We start from the raw sequence: 20,068 nt of genomic DNA on the forward strand, positions 1-20,068 counted from the left end.
CTTATCAGTTATCACGTTTTTAGAGGTAGGGGTGATAAAAAAAACCCGACGGATCTTTTTTACTGTTTAATTAATTTTCTTTTAAATTAAAAATACAATCAAATTTTTATACACTTGACTTCCTCTTGCGAAACTTTGACCAACTCGACGCATTTGTCCCAGAACTTCCTAGCTAAGTCCTTGTCCAACGCGACTTTGTTCATTTTTCCCTCCTGGATTAAATTAATTTTTTTTAAATGCAACGAATTTCATAATAAAATAAAAAACCTGGCAATCGACGAAATATTTGCCTGTGACGCCTTCAACTTGTTCTGAGACGGAAAGATGAATCAGTGTTTGCGCGCCTTCCTCTGGGGTCTTTTAAATTCAATAAAATTTCATTAAAATTTATTTATTTAATCTCATTTTTTCTTTTACCTTGATCAAAAATCCAAATAACAATTTCATGATGAAGTACAAAACTGCTGGTAGTCTCCTTCCCACTTCTGTGTTGACAACTCCAGGATGCACGCTGTTGCAAATAATGCCTTAAATGCAAAATTGTTACATTTTATATTTATTGATTGTAAGTTTTTGATCAAACCTGTGCCTTGCAGTCTTCTGGATAATTCGTTCGAGAAGATGACGTTGTACAGTTTTGCGATTCTGTACAGGGCCATGCCCCCGGGGAACTTTTTCTCGCAGTTGACGTCGTCCAAATCCACGTATCCATTCAAATGAGCCAGCGAAGAGACGACGACGACCCTACTAGGGGCACTTTTCTCCATTGCGTCTTGAACGAAAATTGGTTAATTGAGGTTTGATTAAAATTTAAAAATACCAAGCAAAAGAAGTGTGAGCAGAAAAGGCCCAAAGTGGTTGACCTGCAACTCCTGCTGCATTCCGTCCTTGGAGATTTTGTTCTCCAGGCCGACGGCGGCCGCGTTGTTCACCAAAATGTCCAGGCGTTTTTCGCTGCCCAGAAATTTCTTGACGAAATTTCGCACCGAGTCGAGCGAGCCGAGGTCAAGAAGGATGACCTCAACTTTTTTGTTGCCAGTCGTTTTGATTATGTCGTCTGAAGTTTCAAAACAATTTTTTAATCTTATTTTATAAAAAAGAAAAAATCAACCTCTTGCAGCATTTGCTCTTTGCAAATCGCGACAGGCCAGGATAACTTTCGCACCTCGACGCGCCAAATCACGGGCAGCTTCCTTTCCAATGCCTAAAATTATTTTTACGAATCAAGTTAAACTCTTTTTTTCCATTTCAAGTTTATTTTTTAATAAAGTCAGTTGTTGAAATAGTTTTGCTCAATTTGAAGCTTCTTCTCTGTAAAATAATAAATAATATATTTTATGACGCCGGTTTTATAATTAAGTTTATCTGTAAATTTGTTAAGTTTCGTTTACGTCAAAATGAAGTTGGAGAAATTTATTTGAAGTGCAATATTCTCCTTAAGGTGTTGTTAGCGATTATCAAGGGACTATGAATATTTTTTGAGTAATTTTTTTCTTAAAAATCACATTTAATTACATTACACCCAGGAATTAAATATTTTGTTGCCAACCCTCCGGTGTCGGTATGCAGCAGCAAACGTAGGGAAATTGATTTTTTGTTCTCGCTTATAACTTTGTTTCTTTAATCCTCAGGAGTGCCAGCTCCTCAGGAGTGCCAGCTCCTCAGGAGTGCCAGCTCCTCAGGAGTGCCAGCTCCTCAGGAGTGCCAGCTCCTGGAAGTGCACTCCTGATCAGCTGGCACTTCCAGGAGCGCCAACTCCTCAGGAGCGCCGACTCCTCAGGAGCGCCGGCTCCTCAGGAGCGCCGGCTCCTCAGGAGCGCCGGCTTCTCAGGAGCGCCGGCTCCTCAGGAGCGCCGGCTCCTCAGGAGCGCCGGCTCCTCAGGAGCGCCGGCTCCTCAGGAGTGCCAGCTCCTGGAAGTGCACTCCTGATCAGCTGGCACTTCCAGGAGCGCCAACTCCTCAGGAGCGCCGACTCCTCAGGTGAGATAAAAATAAGAAAATTACTGGAGGGGTAGATCTTGAACAGTACAACAACGTAATTTTTCCATACTTGTTATTTTCCGGAAAATTGGCCATTTTCCAAAGGTGTTCACGTTTTGGTCAATTTCTCAACTTCTATGGGAGCTAAAAACAAAACTTTAAGTGATTCTGAAAGCTGATTAAATTTCACATCTTTCTCTTGTGGACATTAACCTTCCAACACTAGCTGCTTTTCCGGAAAATTGAAGTAAAAAAAAACTTATTTATTCACAGGAAGTATGCAACCCGCAACAAAAAGGCTAAATTACCAAAATGTAGCTTGGTTCTTTGGAGAGACAACCCTAAAATATCAAAACTTTTCCTCTAGCCGTTTTTCCGCAATCGCTGATTTTTCCGACCCCTTTTGAGAAAACTAAAACTTTTCCGGAAAGGCATGTGCGATGCATCATTCGATTGGGCACATCAAGCAGATGCGATGAATAAATTTTTATGAAAATCGGATCATTTTTCCAATTTTTAGGGCAATTTTCATTAATTAAAAAAATTTTAAAATTCAAACTGCCCTGAACATTGGAAAATGATCTGATTTTGATAAAAATTTATTTTTAGCATCTCCTTGATGTGCCCAATCGAATGATGTATCGCACATGCCTTTTCGGAAAAGTTTTGGTTTTCTCAAAATGGGTCGGAAAAATCAGCGATTGCGGAAAAACGGGTAGAGGAAAATTTTTGAAATTTTAGGGGTGTCTCTCCAAGGAACCAAGCTACATATTGGCTATTTAGCCTTTCTGTTGCGGGTTGCATACTTCATGTGAAAAAAATAAGTTATATTTTTACTTCAATTTTCCGGAAAAGCAGCTTGTGTTGGAAAGTTAATGTTCACAGCAGAAAGATAGGAAATTTAATCAGCTTTCAGAATCACTTAAATTTTTGTTTTTAGCTCCCATAGAAGTTGAGAAATTGACCAAAACGTGAACACCTTTTGAAAATGGCCAATTTTCCGCAAAATGCATCCGAGATCCTTCTGACCTGACTCGGAAAAATCATATCTACTACCAAATCAATTGTCATGTATTTAGCTTCACGCAGTAATGTTTTTTAGCAAAATCACTATTTTTCAGCACTTATTCAAAATTTGAAAATTTCGAACCCTGTAAATTAGGCAAATTTGAGAATTTTCCAAAATCCTTTGAATCTGTTAGTTAACATACCTAAGGGAACCCCCATACCAAATGTTATCAAATTTGGGTGACCTTTGCTTTTTTTGTCAGGTTGGCAACGAGACAATCGCTGACAACACCTTAAGAATTTAACTTTTCAGATTTTGTTTTTTACATATTGTGCAATGGAAAAAGTTGAAAAAAAGGAGAAATGAGGCCGTTCAAATTTACACTGGCTTTAAATAATTTCCCTCAAATTCTAATTTAAATCATTTGATATTTTTCATTTTCCAAACCTGTATTGGATCCAGTTACGATCGCCACTTTTCCATCCAATCTTCTTTTGCTGACGCACCTGCCGCTGGTCCATTTGTACCAAAATTTGAAAATCAGTGCCCCGACGATAACTGCTGACGGAATTCCGATCAGGAGGTTCTTTAAAGAATGACATCCAAAATTGATTTTAATTATTAACTAACTAAACAACAAACGAACCATATTTTCAGCGTCTATTTTTTTTTTTTTAACTGCGAATTCAGCTCAGAATCGAAAGCGACTGATTGGGTCCGTCCACACGGAAGAACAAAAATTATCTTATCTTATATGATGATAAGCAGTGTAAAGAAATGAACTGTAAAGAGAAACTTCATTTTTATTTCTAGTTGTGAGAAATGAATGCAAACGTTTACATACTTTTATTTTAGGTTTTTAAATGTTAAGATTGGAGATAAAAAAAAATCAGTACATTTATTTAAAGTTTATTTAGTCCTTTATATTTCTTTTGAATTTCCTTTCATCTTTTAGGGGGTTAAATTATATTTTTATACATTTGACCTCCTGTTGAGAAACTTTGACCAATTTGACGCATTTCTCCCAGAACTTCCGAGCCAAGTCCTTGTTCACCGCGTCTTTGTTCATCTCTGCCTCCTGGATTGAATACAATCAAATATTAATAAATAATAAATTATACCGAAATAAACCTTGCAATCGACGAAATATTTTCCTGCGGTGCCTTCAACAGTTTCCGAAACAGCAGCGTGAATCAGAGTTTGGGCTCCTTCCTCTGGGGTCTTTTTAATTTCTATTTTAATTTTTCTTAGCTTCAGCATCAATAAATGGTCACCTTGACCAAAAACCATGAAGCCAGTTTCACAAGAGAGTACAAAATTGCTGGGAGTTGTCTGCCCACTTCTGTGTTAACAGCTCCAGGATGTACACTGTTGCAAATAATGCCTATTTAAATGAAAAGTAAAATATTTATGAAAATTTTGTTTTCTTTCTTTATACCTGTGCCTTGCAGTCTTCTGGATAGCTCATTTGAGAAGATTACATTATAAAATTTTGCGATTTCGTACAATTTGAGGAACCCTGGGTACTTTTTCTCACAATTGACGTCGCTCAAATCGACGTATCCTCTCAAATGGGACCGAGAGGAAACGACCACCACCCTGCCAGGTGCACTCTTCTTCATCAAGTCTTAAATTTTAAACAAAAAATTAATCGTTAATAATTACGAAATTTTATAAAGAAAAACTGGATTTTCTTTTAAAAGAAAAACAAATACCCCGTCATTTTAAAGGAAAACATTGGCCCGTAAAAAAAGTCTGAGCGTGGCCTAAATTGATGCCATTTTTTCGCCAAATATGTCAACCAGGATTAACTTGTTCTCTTCTCTAAGTACCAAGCAGAAGAAGTGTGAGCAGAAAAGGCCCAAAGTGGTTGACCTGCAACTCCTGCTGCATTCCGTCCTTGGAGATTTTGTTCTCCAGACCGACGGCGGCCGCGTTGTTCACCAAAATGTCCAGGCGTTTTTCGCTGCCCAGAAATTTCTTGACGAAATTTCGCACCGAGTCGAGCGAGCCGAGGTCAAGAAGGATGACCTCAACTTTTTTGTTGCCAGTCGTTTTGATTATGTCGTCTGAAGTTTCAAAACAATTTTTTAATCTTATTTTATAAAAAAGAAAAAATCAACCTCTTGCAGCATTTGCTCTTTGCAAATCGCGACAGGCCAGGATAACTTTCGCACCTCGACGCGCCAAATCACGGGCAGTTTCCTTTCCTATGCCTGCATGAAAATAAAATTCAACCTTCTTTTATTATAATAATACTTCAATTTTACCTTTTTTCCCTTTTTTAATAATTTTTTGAATCAATTATAAATTTTTATTGTACCTGTATTGGATCCGGTGACGATCGCCACTTTTCCATCCAATCTTTTTTTGCTGACGCACCTGCCGCCGATTGATTTGTACCAAATTTTGAAAGTTATCGCTGCGATGAAAAAAGCAGACAAAATGCCAATTAAGAAACCCTATCAAAAAATAATAAAAATTCAAAATTTTTATAAATAAATTAATTAAAAAAAACGGACCATATTTTCAGTGTGGAGCTCTTTTTGGCCTCTGCATTGAATGAATTTATCTGAATTGCACAAACTCTGAGGCCTGAACCAAGATTGGCTGCGTCGATCAACAGCAGATTACAAAATTTTCTTATCTCGATGTAGATAAGTAGGGTTGGGATATGTGGTTAGAAAATTTGTAAATTTTATATTATTTATTAACTACTAAGACCACTTAATAAATCACAAGGGATTTAGAAGTCGTTGAAACTATGAAAATCCCCGCCAGAATAAGAGCAAGAGTAGAAATCGAACCTGACTGGAAACCGTCTTAAAACATTTGTATAGAAAGCACTAAGAATTAGTGAAGAAAATCCCAGTGTCCCAACCAACCGTAATTTTAAGGAGAGTTAATTTTTTTTCTGTGGTACGCTGACAAAAAAGGTAAATGATTTAGTGTGTGGGAACAAATTTAAAAATTTTCATATTAAAATTAATACATATAATTTAGATTGTGAGGAGGAAAAAGTAATCGCAAACGTCATATTTTGCTGAACCGCGATTGCCCTCTGCATTTTGACCCAGTCGTCATTTATGAGGAAAACGTGTATCAGAGGCACATGCGAGATGAATAAAAATTAGAAAAACGGCGTCAGAATTGTCAGGCAGCTTTTTCTCCTTTACTTTTCAAAAATATTTTCCAACTCTTCCTTTGCTTCTTAAAAAGGTTGGCAAAATTCATCGCAAGCATTAAAAGTAAATAGTAAATAATGTAAATATCATGTGAATGAAGAGCAGTGACTGAAAAAAAAATTGGTAAGCATAATGTTTAAAATATTTGTTTGTCCTCAGAAGATTATTCGCATCCGTTAAAAAATAAATTTTCATTTTCTGATCATATTTTTGGTCTAACAATAAGTGATAAACTTGCGGGTCGTTTGTTGTATCATTAGCAAATCAACAGAGAAAAATTAAGGAAAGGACAAAATCACAAACACTCCATCTATTTGACCAAGATATAGGAATTATAGGAGTGGTTTAGCATCACTTGGGATGAAATCATAAAGGATGCACACTATAAAAAACCTGGCGCAAATCGATGACAAAAGAAATTCATTTGTGAATTCAAAGTTTTATTAATAAAAATCGCATATTTTGAATACCGCTGGACGAGCTTAGGATTAAATCAAACTTTCATACTTTTAAAATTTTTAACCTTTCTTTTTTTAGTCCTCTTAAGTATGAAAATGATTCGGCTGCGAACTTCTCTTTTTGAGACGATTGAATGTTTTACGCTCCAATATAATAAACGTAATTTTCCTTGACTTGAAAAAAGAAAAAAATCAACTCTCCTCTAATTATGAGCTTTGCTCGGGAAACACTCAGGCTAGCTGATGAGACCTGGATTGGTCGAAACAGCTGTCGTAGCCAGTAGTGTATGGCAAATTGTAAAATTTTTGATAAAGGTTCATTGCCTTTGAATTAAATTGATAATATAAGCGCGGATCTTTTTATGGCTCTTTATTTTACTCTTTTTGCCATTATCTATTTCAGCATTACTTGTCTGTTTTTTTCTTCAAACGATTGTCCACATTCACATCCGTTAGAAGAAAAACACAAGTTGTTGATATTTTTCTAGTAGTTCCCCAGCTGCCAAAATCGAATTTTATCTGGAGAGGACAATATCCGGATAAAAGTCGCTTTTGGCAACTCTGGGGTTTCCTCATTTTTTTTCTTTCTTTTTATTTGTATGTTTGAGGATGAAATGAGGGCATCAAGCCCCGATAAAAAGGCGCGTCCCTTGAACTTGTGGGTCATTCGCAAATTGAGATTTACGCGATCAAGATGATGCTCCGCCTTGGGTTGTTGCCCTTTTTGGTGGTCGCCGCCGTCCTGGCCAACGACCCCCAGCAAATTGACCAACCTAATAAGGTACAGTACGGAGCCTCCAGTTACTAATTTCTAATTTGTCAAAATTTATTATTTCATTATTATGTTAAAAATAAATAATTATAATTAAATTTTAAGGCTGCAATAAGTCAGTAGCTTCATTACTTGAGCTTTAGTTTAATTATTTTTTTGTTAATCAGCCGTGCTATCTGAAATTGTCCAGAAATATTTATATGCAATGGATTATTGTTTTTGTTAAGCTGACTTCTTATATTAAAAAATCTCTTTTGCATGGACATTGATTTTTATCCAATTTAAAAAAATGCCATCGAATTACAATCTTCACGATTTAAATTTTAATTACAATCTTAGATTAATTAAAATAAATTAATTGTTGTAAATTAGTAAATTTTTCAAATAATTTGGTAAAAAAATATGAACATAAATAAAGGACTTCTGTTGATTTAAATTTATAAGTAACCATATAGTTTATTTATTCATTATATACAAAGTAAAATATCAATTCAGTGGTTTTAGCAATAAAAAACTATAAAAGCAGGCGCTAATTTCTTCCCTTGATGGCTCCACATGAACAAATTTCTACCTGCTGAGAGATATTAAGAAAATCTAAATAAACTTTTCGCCTCAATCGGGGATTTGCGGATTTGCGCGCAATTTTAGGGGTCGCATATAGTTAAGAATAAAAATATATCCTGATATTTTAAGAAACTTTTTCACTTATACTGAATAAATGAAAATAAATAAACACAATTGTAACTAAATGAATGAATTATATACTCATTATCAAGCATTTTGATTTCACTTCAATTCAATCGCAGGAGAATAAAATCAGGTTTCCTTTTTTTCTTATAAATTGCAGAGTGAAGAAATGATGGAGTTTCAAAAAAGACTCATGACGAGTGTTGAAGCAACAAACGACAACCTCAAACGATTGGCCAGACTCTTCTACGAACAGGTAGTAATCATTGAAATAATTCACGCGCTTCCAAAAGGATGAAGCAATAATAAATTTAATTAAAAATTTATTTGTCAAAATTCTAGAATATGTTGATGAAATTTGAATTTTTCTTTTTTTATGAATTTGAAATTTTTTTAATTCTTCTAATAACAGATGGTGAACACGAGAAAACTGGCTGAGGAGCAGCAGAAAAATTTCAACTCGACCAACCAGAGACTGGCCGAAATTGCGCAACTCTCCAATGATCAACACAAGCAGGCAATTTAAAAAAAATCATTAAAACAAAATTTTTAACACTTGGAAAATATTTACACAATTGTAATTGTGAATTTCAAAGGAACAATATTTGCCTGTTTATTTTAAAAGGACTGAAAAAATTGTTTGCAGGTGGCAGAGGAATTGAGAAATTTGAGAAATCATGCCAATGAAACAAACCAAAAGTTTATCAATTTGGAAAAGCTCGTTGACAACCGCCACAATGAGGTAATATTAAAAATGAATCAAACTCCCAAAACCTGTTTGGAGAGTTATTATAAAATGGGAATAACTTGAATTAATATAATACTGGAAAAAATTCAAACGATTCTACATATAAAATTTCATTGATTGAATATTTATAAATTTATATTTTCAAGAGAATTCCAATTATTTTAGAAAAGAAACAAGAGGATATATTTGATCAGGAGTTTGTGGAAATTTATATCCAGGCAAAAATAGAATGATAGATATTTTAAGATTTCTTAAATGACAATGCCTTTGTATGAAGAAAATAAAATCGAATTCCTCTTCACCACAGAGCCTTGAAAACGTCAAGCACGTTGGTCAAAAGCTGGACAAAAGTGCAGCACTTGCTATGCATCATTATCAGGTTCATTTAATTTATTAGCGCTCTCTTTTTGTAATGAAAAATGTTGAATTGTTTCAGCTCTTTGATTTTATAATTAGATATCCGGTCAACTGCAACCTCGCCCGTAAGTTTTTATGAAAATAAAAAGCAAACACAAATAATTAATATTTCAAAAACTAAAAACCAAAATTTAATTTCCAATTTGTCAGGATCGGCCTCATTGACTCAGCTGTCGAATGGGAAAAAGTACTTGTTTTTAACAACTGGGGTATTCAAATTCACTCAACTTTATTTTATATTCCTAATATTTGTATATTATCAGGGAACCTGGACTCAGGTCAGAGAAAAATGCGCCAAGAAAGGTCTCCAAATGATAACCCTGAAAAACATGAACGACCACAACTTGGTTTGGCAGAAGATCAAGGAATTGCTTGGCGAGAATTTGCTTTTTACAGATAACAAAATTTTCTAACTTGATTTTTTTTCTGTAGGTGAATCTTACTATTGGGTGTCAGCCAGGAACACCGGGAACAGCGGTCAAATGGACTACCGTTGGCAGGATGGCTCTAAGTTGGAGCTAAACAGCGATTTGTGGAAGGACAATGCTAACAAGGCGCATGAGTGCGTCGAAATGAAGTATGGTTCCAATAATGGCAAACTGAGCGGCGAGACGTGCAATTATAGTGGAAGCAAATCAGTCTGCGAGTTACCAAGTGAATGCTACTGACGTTTTCCATCGTGGCATTAAGAAATTTGTCCATAATAAATTGAAGGAAACATTTCTGCAAAAAGGCTAGAAACAATATTGCTTTAATTTCAAGCTATGACACATAATTATTTATTTATTTATTTATTTATTCCCCATTCATAGTACATACAACGCAAAAAAAAAGTACACTGTACAAAAAAAAAGCGGAATCATGCATCGACATAAAAAAAAAGTACAAGAATACAAAAAAAATGCCGAAAATCAGGAGTCGGAAATTTATGTACAATGCTGGAAATACATTAGAATAATGATTACATACACATAAAAAAAGAATGTGGGAAAGAATGGAGAAATGGCTTTTCGCTAGCAAACAACTTGCTAAAGCTCAGCACCCTCTCCTTCAAAAGAGAGCGTACCGGCCGCTAGAGCCATCAGGGGGGGGGGGGGCATTTCTAAACTATTTAATAATTTTGCCACAAGTACGCCTTGCACAGAGATGGAACCTGTGCCGCGGTACAGTCCTTCAATGCGGGTGGCAGGTCATTCCACGGTTTAACGACGCGGTATGAAAAGGCCTCGCGTCCGAACTTAGTTCTCGCGTGCGGCTGCTGCAGCCGTGGATGGCTGTCGCTGTCGCCACGCAGCGTTCGGCCCTCAATTATGCGCGCCTTTGCGTCCATATCAGTCACTCCCGAGTCACATCTTTTAAAAAAGTTTAAATCATTATATCTGAGCTGCATATCCACGGGCATGATTTTTTGCTCTTCACGAGTGGGGAGATGCTTTCCGTGAATAAAATGCAGGGCTCGCTTTTGAACTCGCTCGAGTTTTCCAATCGCGCACTGCGCTCCCCCGTGCCAGGCTGGCGTGCCGTAGAATAAAGTCGGCTTCACTAAAGTTAGGTACGCCACCCGTTTTACACGTGGAGTGCATCCGTGCAGATTTCGCGAGACAAAGCCCAAGTTTTTTGCTGCTTTTGCGCGCACCACGTCCGTGTGATGGTTCCACCTTAGATCTTTTGAGAGGTGCACGTTGAGCAGTCGCTAGTAAAAAACATAAAACATTTTTATTACATGTTATTTTAAATGCATATTTTCAAGCAAAGAAGAATCGATGCTCATAAATTGTATTGCCGTTTCTTCGTCAATCAGAAACAAAATTTATCCCACACCAACTCAATTAATTTATTATGTAAAATTATTTTGCCTGCAATTTTCTTTTTAAATCATATTGAAAAGAAAGAAAAAATAAAACGCTGGTTGGGACAAGAATCGCGTAGGTCACGTTTAATTGAACCGCGATTGCCCATTGCATTAAATTTTGACCCAGTCATCATTTATTATTACTATGAAGAAAACCAAATCATGCACGTGCTCAATATATCTGATTGATAAACGCACGTGCCGTTAATTAAGTTTCGTCGTTTTCAAATTAATGGAGAGAAATTAAGAAAAGTAAAAAAAATCACGGACATATATTTCGGCAACATAAGAATTCAATCAATTGGAAGAAATTACAAAGTCAAAATCTTCATAAATCGTGGCGCAATCAAGGATTTTAATTTGTATGCAATACAAATTTATAATTTACCATATTATTCCAGCATCTGAATTACTCGTCAGTGTTTTCCTCAAAAGGTTGTTCACTTCTTTTGATAACAATAAATCACTCTTTCGATATTTTTCTGCATGGTACTTTTCCTCTTATTTTTTTTGTCGGCGGATAAATTGAGGGCATCAAGCCCCGATAAAAAGACGCGTCTCTTGAACTTGTGGGTCATTCGCAAATTGAGATTTACGCGATCAAGACGATGCTCCGCCTTGGGTTGTTGCCCTTTTTGGTGGTCGCCGCCGTCCTGGCCAACGACCCCAAGCAAATCGACCAACCTACCAAGGTACAGCACCGAACCTTCCACTTAATGTAGAAATTTAATTGTTAAAAACGTAAATAATATACATAATTTTAGACTGCAAATTGCTTAAATTAAATGCTGGTGCATTATTGTAATTATAATTTTATGTTATGATTTGTAAATACGTCATTAAAAAGTTAGATAAACGCCAATTAGAAGAAATTAAAAGCAGTAAATTTAAAATAATTTGTAAAGGCAAAAGTTTTCACTCTACTGCTGGCGTGGACTGTGTGTGCGAACTATTCGTTCATACAGCGGCTAAATGGACAAAATGAAATTTACAATTGAGACGTTTGGTTAGTTTGAAATTTTCAATATCAACGATTGGTCATTTCACGATTTACAGGCACGGGTGTTCTAATCGAGAAAAACAGCGTTATTTGTGTGTCAACGGGAAAGTGATTTTTGAGAGCGTCTAAAAAATGGAAATTTTGAGATTTCAAGGGTGGTCAGTCATGAAATCAGTTGATTTAATTTATATTTATGCGCTAAAAGTGTAGCAAAAATCCGGATTTCCCGGAAAAGTGAGTTATAAGGAGGTTTGACAAAAAATTCATATCTCAGCTTCTAATTGAGATAAATTCAAAAATTTAAAGCGAAAATGCAGCTCAAGACATGCCCTTTCTCGGGGATGGGTAGGGATAATTTTCAAGGCCGTGTTTCTTAATGAGGGTGAGGTGATAAAAATTGAGGGGTTGTAAAACAAATGTTATGCAACTTGCAGAACGTTGGAAAAAATTACAAAGAAACCTCATCATATGAGACAACAACCCCTCATAGGGCGAATATTTCCTGCAACCCCTTGGTATTGTAATTAATTCTTAAATATGTGTCTCATATGGCCAAAATGGACCTATTTTGGGGATTTATTTTCAATACCAGGAGGTTGCAGGAAATATTCGCCCTATGAGGGGTTGTTGTCTCATATGATAAGGTTTCTTTGTAATTTTTTCCAACGTTCTGCAAGTTGCATAACATTTGTTTTACAACCCCTCAATTTTTATCACCTCACCCTCATTAAGAAACACGGCCTTGAAAATTATCCCTACCCATCCCCGAGAAAGGGCATGTCTTGAGCTGCATTTTCGCTTTAAATTTTTGAATTTATCTCAATTAGAAGCTGAGATATGAATTTTTTGTCAAACCTCCTTATAACTCACTTTTCCGGGAAATCCGGATTTTTGCTACACTTTTAGCGCATAAATATAAATTAAATCAACTGATTTCATGACTGACCACCCTTGAAATCTCAAAATTTCCATTTTTTAGACGCTCTCAAAAATCACTTTCCCGTTGACACACAAATAACGCTGTTTTTCTCGATTAGAACACCCGTGCCTGTAAATCGTGAAATGACCAATCGTTGATATTGAAAATTTCAAACTAACCAAACGTCTCAATTGTAAATTTCATTTTGTCCATTTAGCCGCTGTATGAGCGTATGACGAAAAATGCTCCCAATACCATGTACAGTTTAGAGATCACTTCACTCACTAAACTTTTACGCCACGATGAAAAGGAAATAGTGCAATTTGATTAATTTAAATTTATATCTGTATGAATTTATCAAAAGTTGTACCCAGATGGGTTTAATAAATAGACAAAAAATAATAATAAATTTAATATAAATAAATCTCATTCAATAGTGTCAGGCGGATTTTCGTTTTTAACAATTATTCTTTCAAGAAAATAAAGTAAATAAACATACCTAAAAAGTGTAAAATGGAAAAAATTGAAAGAAGTACCTGCCTGAGCGCAAGTCCTCACAAAAGGGGTGCCAAGAAATATACAGGCGCTATTTTCTTCTCTTGATTTAACAAATTTTTAAACTCGGAAAGAAATTAAACCGAGGCTAAATACATTTTTATCATGACAATATGCATATTCGCGCGCAATTTTTGATATTTCAAATAATTAAAAACATATTTCAGCATCCTGATATTTTATGAAAATTGGAATAAACGAATCAAACAATATTATTCCTTTTAATTACCCATGAAAACCAATTTTTCATTAACAACGATTCAAATGCAGGTGAATAAAATAATTATTACATTTTCAAGAATGACAAAATGACGGAGTTTCAAAAAGGACTCATGACAAGTGTTGAAGCAACAAATGAAAACCTCAAACGATTGGCAAAACTCTTTTACGAACAGGTAATATTAATATCATTTAATTAATTCACACGCACTGGAAAGATGAAAAATTAATATCAAGTGAGTGTGTTTTTCAATTCGATAATCGTGAGGAAATTTCAAAATTGCAAATTTTTTACTCATTTTCATTCATGGGAAAATTTCCAAACTCTATTTAGATGGTGGAGATAAAAAAACTGGCGGAGGAACAGGAGAAAAATTTCAACGCAACTAACCAGAGACTGGACGAAATGGTGCAACTCTCAGACGATCGACACAGACAGGTAATGTAATCATTGAAACAAAGTTAAAAATGTTTGACTAAAAAAATACGTATAGAAATTATATTTGTGAATTATTGGTTTAAAAAGTAGTCTATTTATTTTCCTGTCTATATCGAATGGATGCAATAAGAAAAAAATGTTTGCAGGGGACGGAGGAAATAAGAAATCAAGCCAATGAGACGGACCGGAAGTTAAATGATTTGGATAGGCTCGTTAAGCGGGTAATATCAAAATTGAAAAAAATTAATTAATACCTGCAAACCTCTTTGGGGATTTGTGATGAAATTGGAATAATTTGAATTTTTAATCATGGGGAAATAAATTCAAAGAGAAAATCATGTTAAATATCATTTTGGTGCTAATCTCATTAACAACGATTTATAACTACAAGCCATTTTCCATTGATTTAAAAAAAAAGAGACGAGAGCAGGGAAAAATGTATAATAAGGAGTTAGAGTAAAATATCGATGAAAATTTTAATCAGTTGGAAAAATCTGAAATGGAAAACAGATTTTTTTAAATTTAAATTCATTTATATGATAAGAAAAAATAAAATTAAATGTCTTGTTCACCACAGAATCTGGAAAACTTAAATCGAAAGGTGGACAACAGTGCAGCACTTGCTGAGCGTCACTATCAGGTTGTAATCATTTTATCATTTGTACAATTATGCGGATTCTTTTAATTAACAAAAGTGTTGAATGGTTTCAGCTCTTTGAAAGCAGATATCCCACCTACTGCAAGAGGGCTCGTAAGTTTGTTTGAACAAAGAAGCTTAAAAATAATGAAAATAATTAATATTTTAGGATCAAACTCATTGACTGAGCTGTCGAACGGGAAAAAGTACTTGTTTTTAACAACGGGGGTAATCCAATTCGCTCAACTCTATTAAGTGTTCCTAATATTTGTAAATTATCAGGGAAATTGGTCTCAGGTCAGGGATAGATGCGCCGAGAAAGGTCTCCAAATGATAACCCTGAAAAACCTGAACGACCTCAACTTGGTTTGGCAGAAGGCCAAGGAATTGATCGGTAAGATTTTTTTTTTTTTTATTCAAATATACAAATTTTCTAATCTAATATTTTTCTTAAGGTGATAAATACTTGTGGGTGTCAGTCAGGAACTTCGGGAACAGCGATCAAGCTGACTACCGTTGGCAAGATGGCTTCAAGTTGGAGCTAAACAGCGATTTGTGGACAAACGGTGCTAACAAGACTCTTGGGTGCGTCGAAATGAGGACTGGTTCCAATAATGGCAAACTGAGCGGCGAGACGTGCAATTATAGTGGAAGCAAATCAGTCTGCGAGTTACCAAGTGAATGCTACTGACGTTTTCCATCGTGGCATTAAGAAATTTGTCCATAATAAATTGAAGGAAACATTTCTGCAAAAAGGCTAGAAACAATATTGCTTTAATTTCAAGCTATGACACATAAAACATTTTTATTACATGTTATTTTAAATGCATATTTTCAAGCAAAGAAGAATCGATGCTCATAAATTGTATTGCCGTTTCTTCGTCAATCAGAAACAAAATTTATCCCACACCAACTCAATTAATTTATTATGTAAAATTATTTTGCCTGCAATTTTCTTTTTAAATCATATTGAAAAGAAAGAAAAAATAAAACGCTGGTTGGGACAAGAATCGCGTAGGTCACGTTTAATTGAACCGCGATTGCCCATTGCATTAAATTTTGACCCAGTCATCATTTATTATTACTATGAAGAAAACCAAATCATGCACGTGCTCAATATATCTGATTGATAAACGCACGTGCCGTTAATTAAGTTTCGTCGTTTTCAAATTAATGGAGAGAAATTAAGAAAAGTAAAAAAAATCACGGACATATATTTCGGCAACATAAGAATTCAATCAATTGGAAGAAATTACAAAGTCAAAATCTTCATAAATCGTGGCGCAATCAAGGATTTTAATTTGTATGCAATACAAATTTATAATTTACCATATTATTCCAGCATCTGAATTACTCGTCAGTGTTTTCCTCAAAAGGTTGTTCACTTCTTTTGATAACAATAAATCACTCTTTCGATATTTTTCTGCATGGTACTTTTCCTCTTATTTTTTTTGTCGGCGGATAAATTGAGGGCATCAAGCCCCGATAAAAAGACGCGTCTCTTGAACTTGTGGGTCATTCGCAAATTGAGATTTACGCGATCAAGACGATGCTCCGCCTTGGGTTGTTGCCCTTTTTGGTGGTCGCCGCCGTCCTGGCCAACGACCCCAAGCAAATCGACCAACCTTCCAAGGTACTGTATTTTGCACCTGCCACTTAAAAATTTATAATTTGTTGAAATTTAACATAATTATACATTAATTTGAGACTGCAAATTGCTTGAATTAAGTGCTAGAGCATTATTTTAATGATGAATGAAATATTTATTGAACACCAACGGCGTACATACTTACATGTTATTATTATGTAAAAAAAAAAACACTCAAAAGAAATGCATAAATAAACACAATCTATATTTTATTTAATGATTTAAAAATATGTTGATAAAAAGTTAGATAAATGCCAATTAAAAGAAATTAAGTGACCTAAATTTAAAATAAATAATTATATCTCATCCAATAGTGTAAAAATTAAAAATCTTATTCAGGCAGATTTGCGTTTTGAACAATTATTCTTACATGAAAATAAGCGTCACTAAGAGTGAAAAATTAAAAGAAGCAATTGAGGGCCGAACGCTGCATTGTGATAGCGACAGCCATCCACGGCTGCAGCAGCCGCACGCGAGAACCAAGTTCGGACGCGAGGCCTTTTCATACCGCGTCGTTTAACCCTGGAATGACCTGCCACCCGCATTGAAGGACTGTACCGCGGCACAGGTTCCATCTCTGTGCAAGGCGCGTACTTATGGCAAAATTTTAGTGTGTAGTAATATTCTTTCCCAAATTTTTCTCTTTATGTGTATGTTTAATCATAGTTCTTATTACAATTTCCAGCAATGTACATAAATTTTCGACTCCTGTGTTTTCCAGCATTTTTTTGTTGTACTTTTTTATGTCGATGCATGATTTCGCTTTTTTTTTGTACAGTGTACTTTTTTTGCGATGTATGTACCATGATGAATGGAGAATAAATAAATAAGTACCTGCCTAAGCGCGAGTCCTCAAGAAAGGGGAGCCAAGAAATAAAAAGGCGCGCTTTTCCCTCTTCATCGCTCCAAATGAACAATTTTTCAGACTTCAAAAAGAAATTAAACCAGCTAAATAAATATTTTATCATGACGATTAGCATATTCACGTGCAATTTTTATCTTTAAAATAATTAAAAACATGTTTCAACATCCTTATAATTTACGAAGATCTAAATAAATTAATTAATCAATATAACCCATCACCACCAATTTTTCATTAACAACGATTCAAATGCAGGAGAATAAAATAAGATTGTATTTTGAAGAATGAAGAAACGGAGTTTCAAAAAGGACTCATGACGAGTGTTGAAGCAACAAACGAGAACCTCAAACGATTGGCCAAACTCTTCTACGAACAGGTAATATCAATTATCATTAAATAATGCGCTGAAAAAGGGATAAACAATTTAAAAAAAAAGATGCATAATATTGAGTTTGTTTTTGTTAAATTATAAGAAACTCGTGACTCGTGAAGCATTCACAGTTATAAATTTTTCGCTCATTTTCATCCATGAAAAATTTTTTTAACTCTCTTTATCAGATGGGGGAGATGAAAAAACTGGCTGAGGAGCAGGAGAAAAATTTCAACGCGACAAACCAGAGACTGGACGAAATGGCGCAACTCTCAGACGATCGACACAGACAGGTAATTTATTCATTGGAACCAAGTTGAAAATGTTGGACTAAAAAATACATAAAAATTATTTTGTAAAATATTGATTTTAACTATTATTTATTTCTTTTTTAAACCCATCTGGGCACAACTTTTGAAACATTCATACAGATTATAATGTTTTTAATGAAATTGCACCATTCATCATGGTGTAAAAGTTTAGTGAGTGAAGTCTCTTCTCGCAGAACTTTAAGTGGTATTGGGAGTATATTTTTTTCCTCATAGTTCGCACACAGTCCGCGCCAGCAGTATAGTGAAAACCTTTGTCTTTACAAATAAGATGATTATGAAACCCTGTCATTTTGCGGATCAAATAAAAGCGTATCTATTTTTGAAAAGGGGTGTTGCTTCCTTCCAGCAGTCATTTATCATGGCTGGCGTTTCGAAAAAGTCCAAATCAAATTATTTATTGGATGTAATCTATTTATTTTCCTGTTTCTTTTGAATGCAGGATCGAATGAAAATAAAAATGTTTGCAGGGGACGGAGGAATTGAAAAATCATGCCAATGAGACGGACCGGAAGTTAAATGATTTGGATAGGCTCGTTAAGCAGGTAATATAGAAAATGAATCAAATGAATCAAAATTTGCTAACCTCTCTGAAGAAAAATTGAAACCGGGCGAACCTCGTTCGCTCGGTTTCAATTTTTCATGAAATCCACCACGAGTGTTACCATTCAACTCTCCGGGAAGTTGCGGTGAAATTGAAATAATTTGAATTTTTAATCCTGGGGAAAATAAAAAAGACGATCATGTTCAATATCACTTTGGTCCAATCTAATTAATACAAAATTTGTAATTACACGAGATTTTCCGTTGATTTTAGAAAAAGAGACAAGAGTTTAAGGAAAAATAAATAATTAGGAGAGTTTACGGGAAAATATGTCGACGAGAATTTCAATCAATTGCAAAATTGAATATGGCAAAAAGATAATGAGATTGATTTTTTAAAGACATCTTAAGCAAAATCCCTTTGTATGGAGAAATTAAAGTAAAATTCCTCTTCACCACAGAGCCTTGAAAACGTCAAGCACGTTGATCAAAAGCTGGACGAAAGTGCAGCCCTTGCTAAGCGTCAAAATCAGGTTCAAATAATTTAGTTGCGCTAGCTATTGTAATAAGAAATTTGGAATTTTTCAGCACTTTGATCGCCGATTCTCGTCAAATTGCAACCTCGCCCGTGAGTTCTTATGATCATCACAAAGCTAACAAATAGCAAAAAATAAATAATATTTCAATTAAATTTTCTAATTTCCAACTTTTGTCAGGATCGGCCTCATTGACTCAGCTGTCGAATGGAAAACAGTACTTGTTTTTAACAACGGGGGTAATCGAATTCGCTCAACTCTAATAAGTGTTCCTAATATTTCAAAATTATCAGGGAAATTGGACTCAGGTCAGGGATAGATGCGCCGAGAAAGGTCTACAAATGATAACCCTGAAAAACATGAACGACCACAACTTGGTTTGGCAGAAGATCAAGGAATTGCTTGGCGAGAATTTGCTTTTTACAGATAACAAAATTTTCTAACTTGATTTTTTTTCTGTAGGTGAATCTTACTATTGGGTGTCAGCCAGGAACACCGGGAACAGCGGTCAAATGGACTACCGTTGGCACGATGGCTCCAAGTTGGAGCTAAACAGCGATTTGTGGAAGGACAATGCTAACAAGACGCTTGGGTGCGTCGAAATGAAGTATGGTTCCAATAATGGCAAACTGAGCGGCGAGACGTGCAATTATAGTGGAAGCAAATCAGTCTGCGAGTTACCAAGTGAATGCTACTGACAAATCCCATCGTGGCATTAAGAAATTTGTTCATAATAAATTGAAGAGGCAAAGAGGCATAAAAATACCTATCAAAAATTGTGCTTTGATTACAAACTACTTGAATAATATGACAGCTGAAAAAATTGAATCTTGATATTTTAGGTAAATTTCAACCAATTTCTTTCATAATATCCTTCAATAATCAAAAATATAATTTATCAAA

General features: G+C 35.1%; 5 protein-coding genes across 6 annotated transcripts; 3 read left to right on the top strand and 2 right to left on the bottom strand.

Annotated features, from left to right (window-relative positions):
- Positions 1-50: 50 nt before the first annotated feature.
- LOC132195904 (retinol dehydrogenase 13-like) lies at positions 51-3,773 on the bottom strand. The gene is made up of 8 exons (XM_059618198.1): positions 3,636-3,773; positions 3,437-3,575; positions 1,112-1,204; positions 821-1,057; positions 584-772; positions 418-527; positions 268-357; positions 51-212 (listed from the first exon to the last, which is right to left on the bottom strand). Exons 1-8 carry the CDS (start codon positions 3,636-3,638, stop codon positions 99-101), a joined length of 975 nt encoding a protein of 324 aa, XP_059474181.1. The 5' UTR covers positions 3,639-3,773; the 3' UTR covers positions 51-98.
- Positions 3,774-3,805: 32 nt separating this feature from the next.
- On the bottom strand, positions 3,806-5,775 carry LOC132195905 (retinol dehydrogenase 13-like). The gene is made up of 8 exons (XM_059618199.1): positions 5,512-5,775; positions 5,313-5,451; positions 5,113-5,205; positions 4,822-5,058; positions 4,428-4,616; positions 4,264-4,373; positions 4,121-4,210; positions 3,806-4,067 (listed from the first exon to the last, which is right to left on the bottom strand). The coding sequence occupies exons 1-8, from the start codon at positions 5,512-5,514 to the stop codon at positions 3,954-3,956; spliced, it is 975 nt and encodes a 324-aa protein (XP_059474182.1). The 5' UTR covers positions 5,515-5,775; the 3' UTR covers positions 3,806-3,953.
- Positions 5,776-7,253: 1,478 nt separating this feature from the next.
- On the top strand, positions 7,254-10,005 carry LOC132195906 (uncharacterized). 2 transcript variants are annotated; one of them, XM_059618200.1, is made up of 9 exons: positions 7,254-7,413; positions 8,252-8,347; positions 8,504-8,608; positions 8,738-8,833; positions 9,147-9,218; positions 9,276-9,321; positions 9,407-9,465; positions 9,520-9,631; positions 9,689-10,005. In XM_059618200.1, exons 1-9 carry the CDS (start codon positions 7,327-7,329, stop codon positions 9,922-9,924), a joined length of 909 nt encoding a protein of 302 aa, XP_059474183.1. In that variant the 5' UTR covers positions 7,254-7,326; the 3' UTR covers positions 9,925-10,005. The 2 variants fall into 2 exon arrangements, with proteins under 2 accessions (XP_059474183.1, XP_059474184.1); XM_059618201.1 differs by having other exon boundaries at positions 9,520-9,626; positions 9,689-9,830.
- Positions 10,006-11,642: 1,637 nt separating this feature from the next.
- Positions 11,643-15,653, top strand: LOC132196261 (uncharacterized). Its single transcript, XM_059618779.1, has 9 exons — positions 11,643-11,800; positions 13,882-13,977; positions 14,136-14,240; positions 14,387-14,461; positions 14,818-14,880; positions 14,952-14,991; positions 15,047-15,105; positions 15,160-15,271; positions 15,333-15,653. The coding sequence occupies exons 1-9, from the start codon at positions 11,717-11,719 to the stop codon at positions 15,566-15,568; spliced, it is 870 nt and encodes a 289-aa protein (XP_059474762.1). The 5' UTR covers positions 11,643-11,716; the 3' UTR covers positions 15,569-15,653.
- A 699-nt stretch (positions 15,654-16,352) lies between these two features.
- LOC132196260 (uncharacterized) lies at positions 16,353-19,952 on the top strand. The gene is made up of 9 exons (XM_059618778.1): positions 16,353-16,510; positions 17,671-17,763; positions 17,946-18,050; positions 18,557-18,631; positions 19,091-19,162; positions 19,218-19,257; positions 19,346-19,404; positions 19,459-19,570; positions 19,628-19,952. The coding sequence occupies exons 1-9, from the start codon at positions 16,427-16,429 to the stop codon at positions 19,861-19,863; spliced, it is 876 nt and encodes a 291-aa protein (XP_059474761.1). The 5' UTR covers positions 16,353-16,426; the 3' UTR covers positions 19,864-19,952.
- The last annotated feature ends 116 nt before the right edge of the window (positions 19,953-20,068 follow it).

Source organism: Neocloeon triangulifer, unplaced genomic scaffold, assembly GCF_031216515.1.
Source record: "Neocloeon triangulifer isolate White Clay Creek 2 clone unplaced genomic scaffold, ASM3121651v1 ptg000011l, whole genome shotgun sequence".
Classification (NCBI taxonomy): Eukaryota; Metazoa; Arthropoda; class Insecta; order Ephemeroptera; family Baetidae; genus Neocloeon; species Neocloeon triangulifer.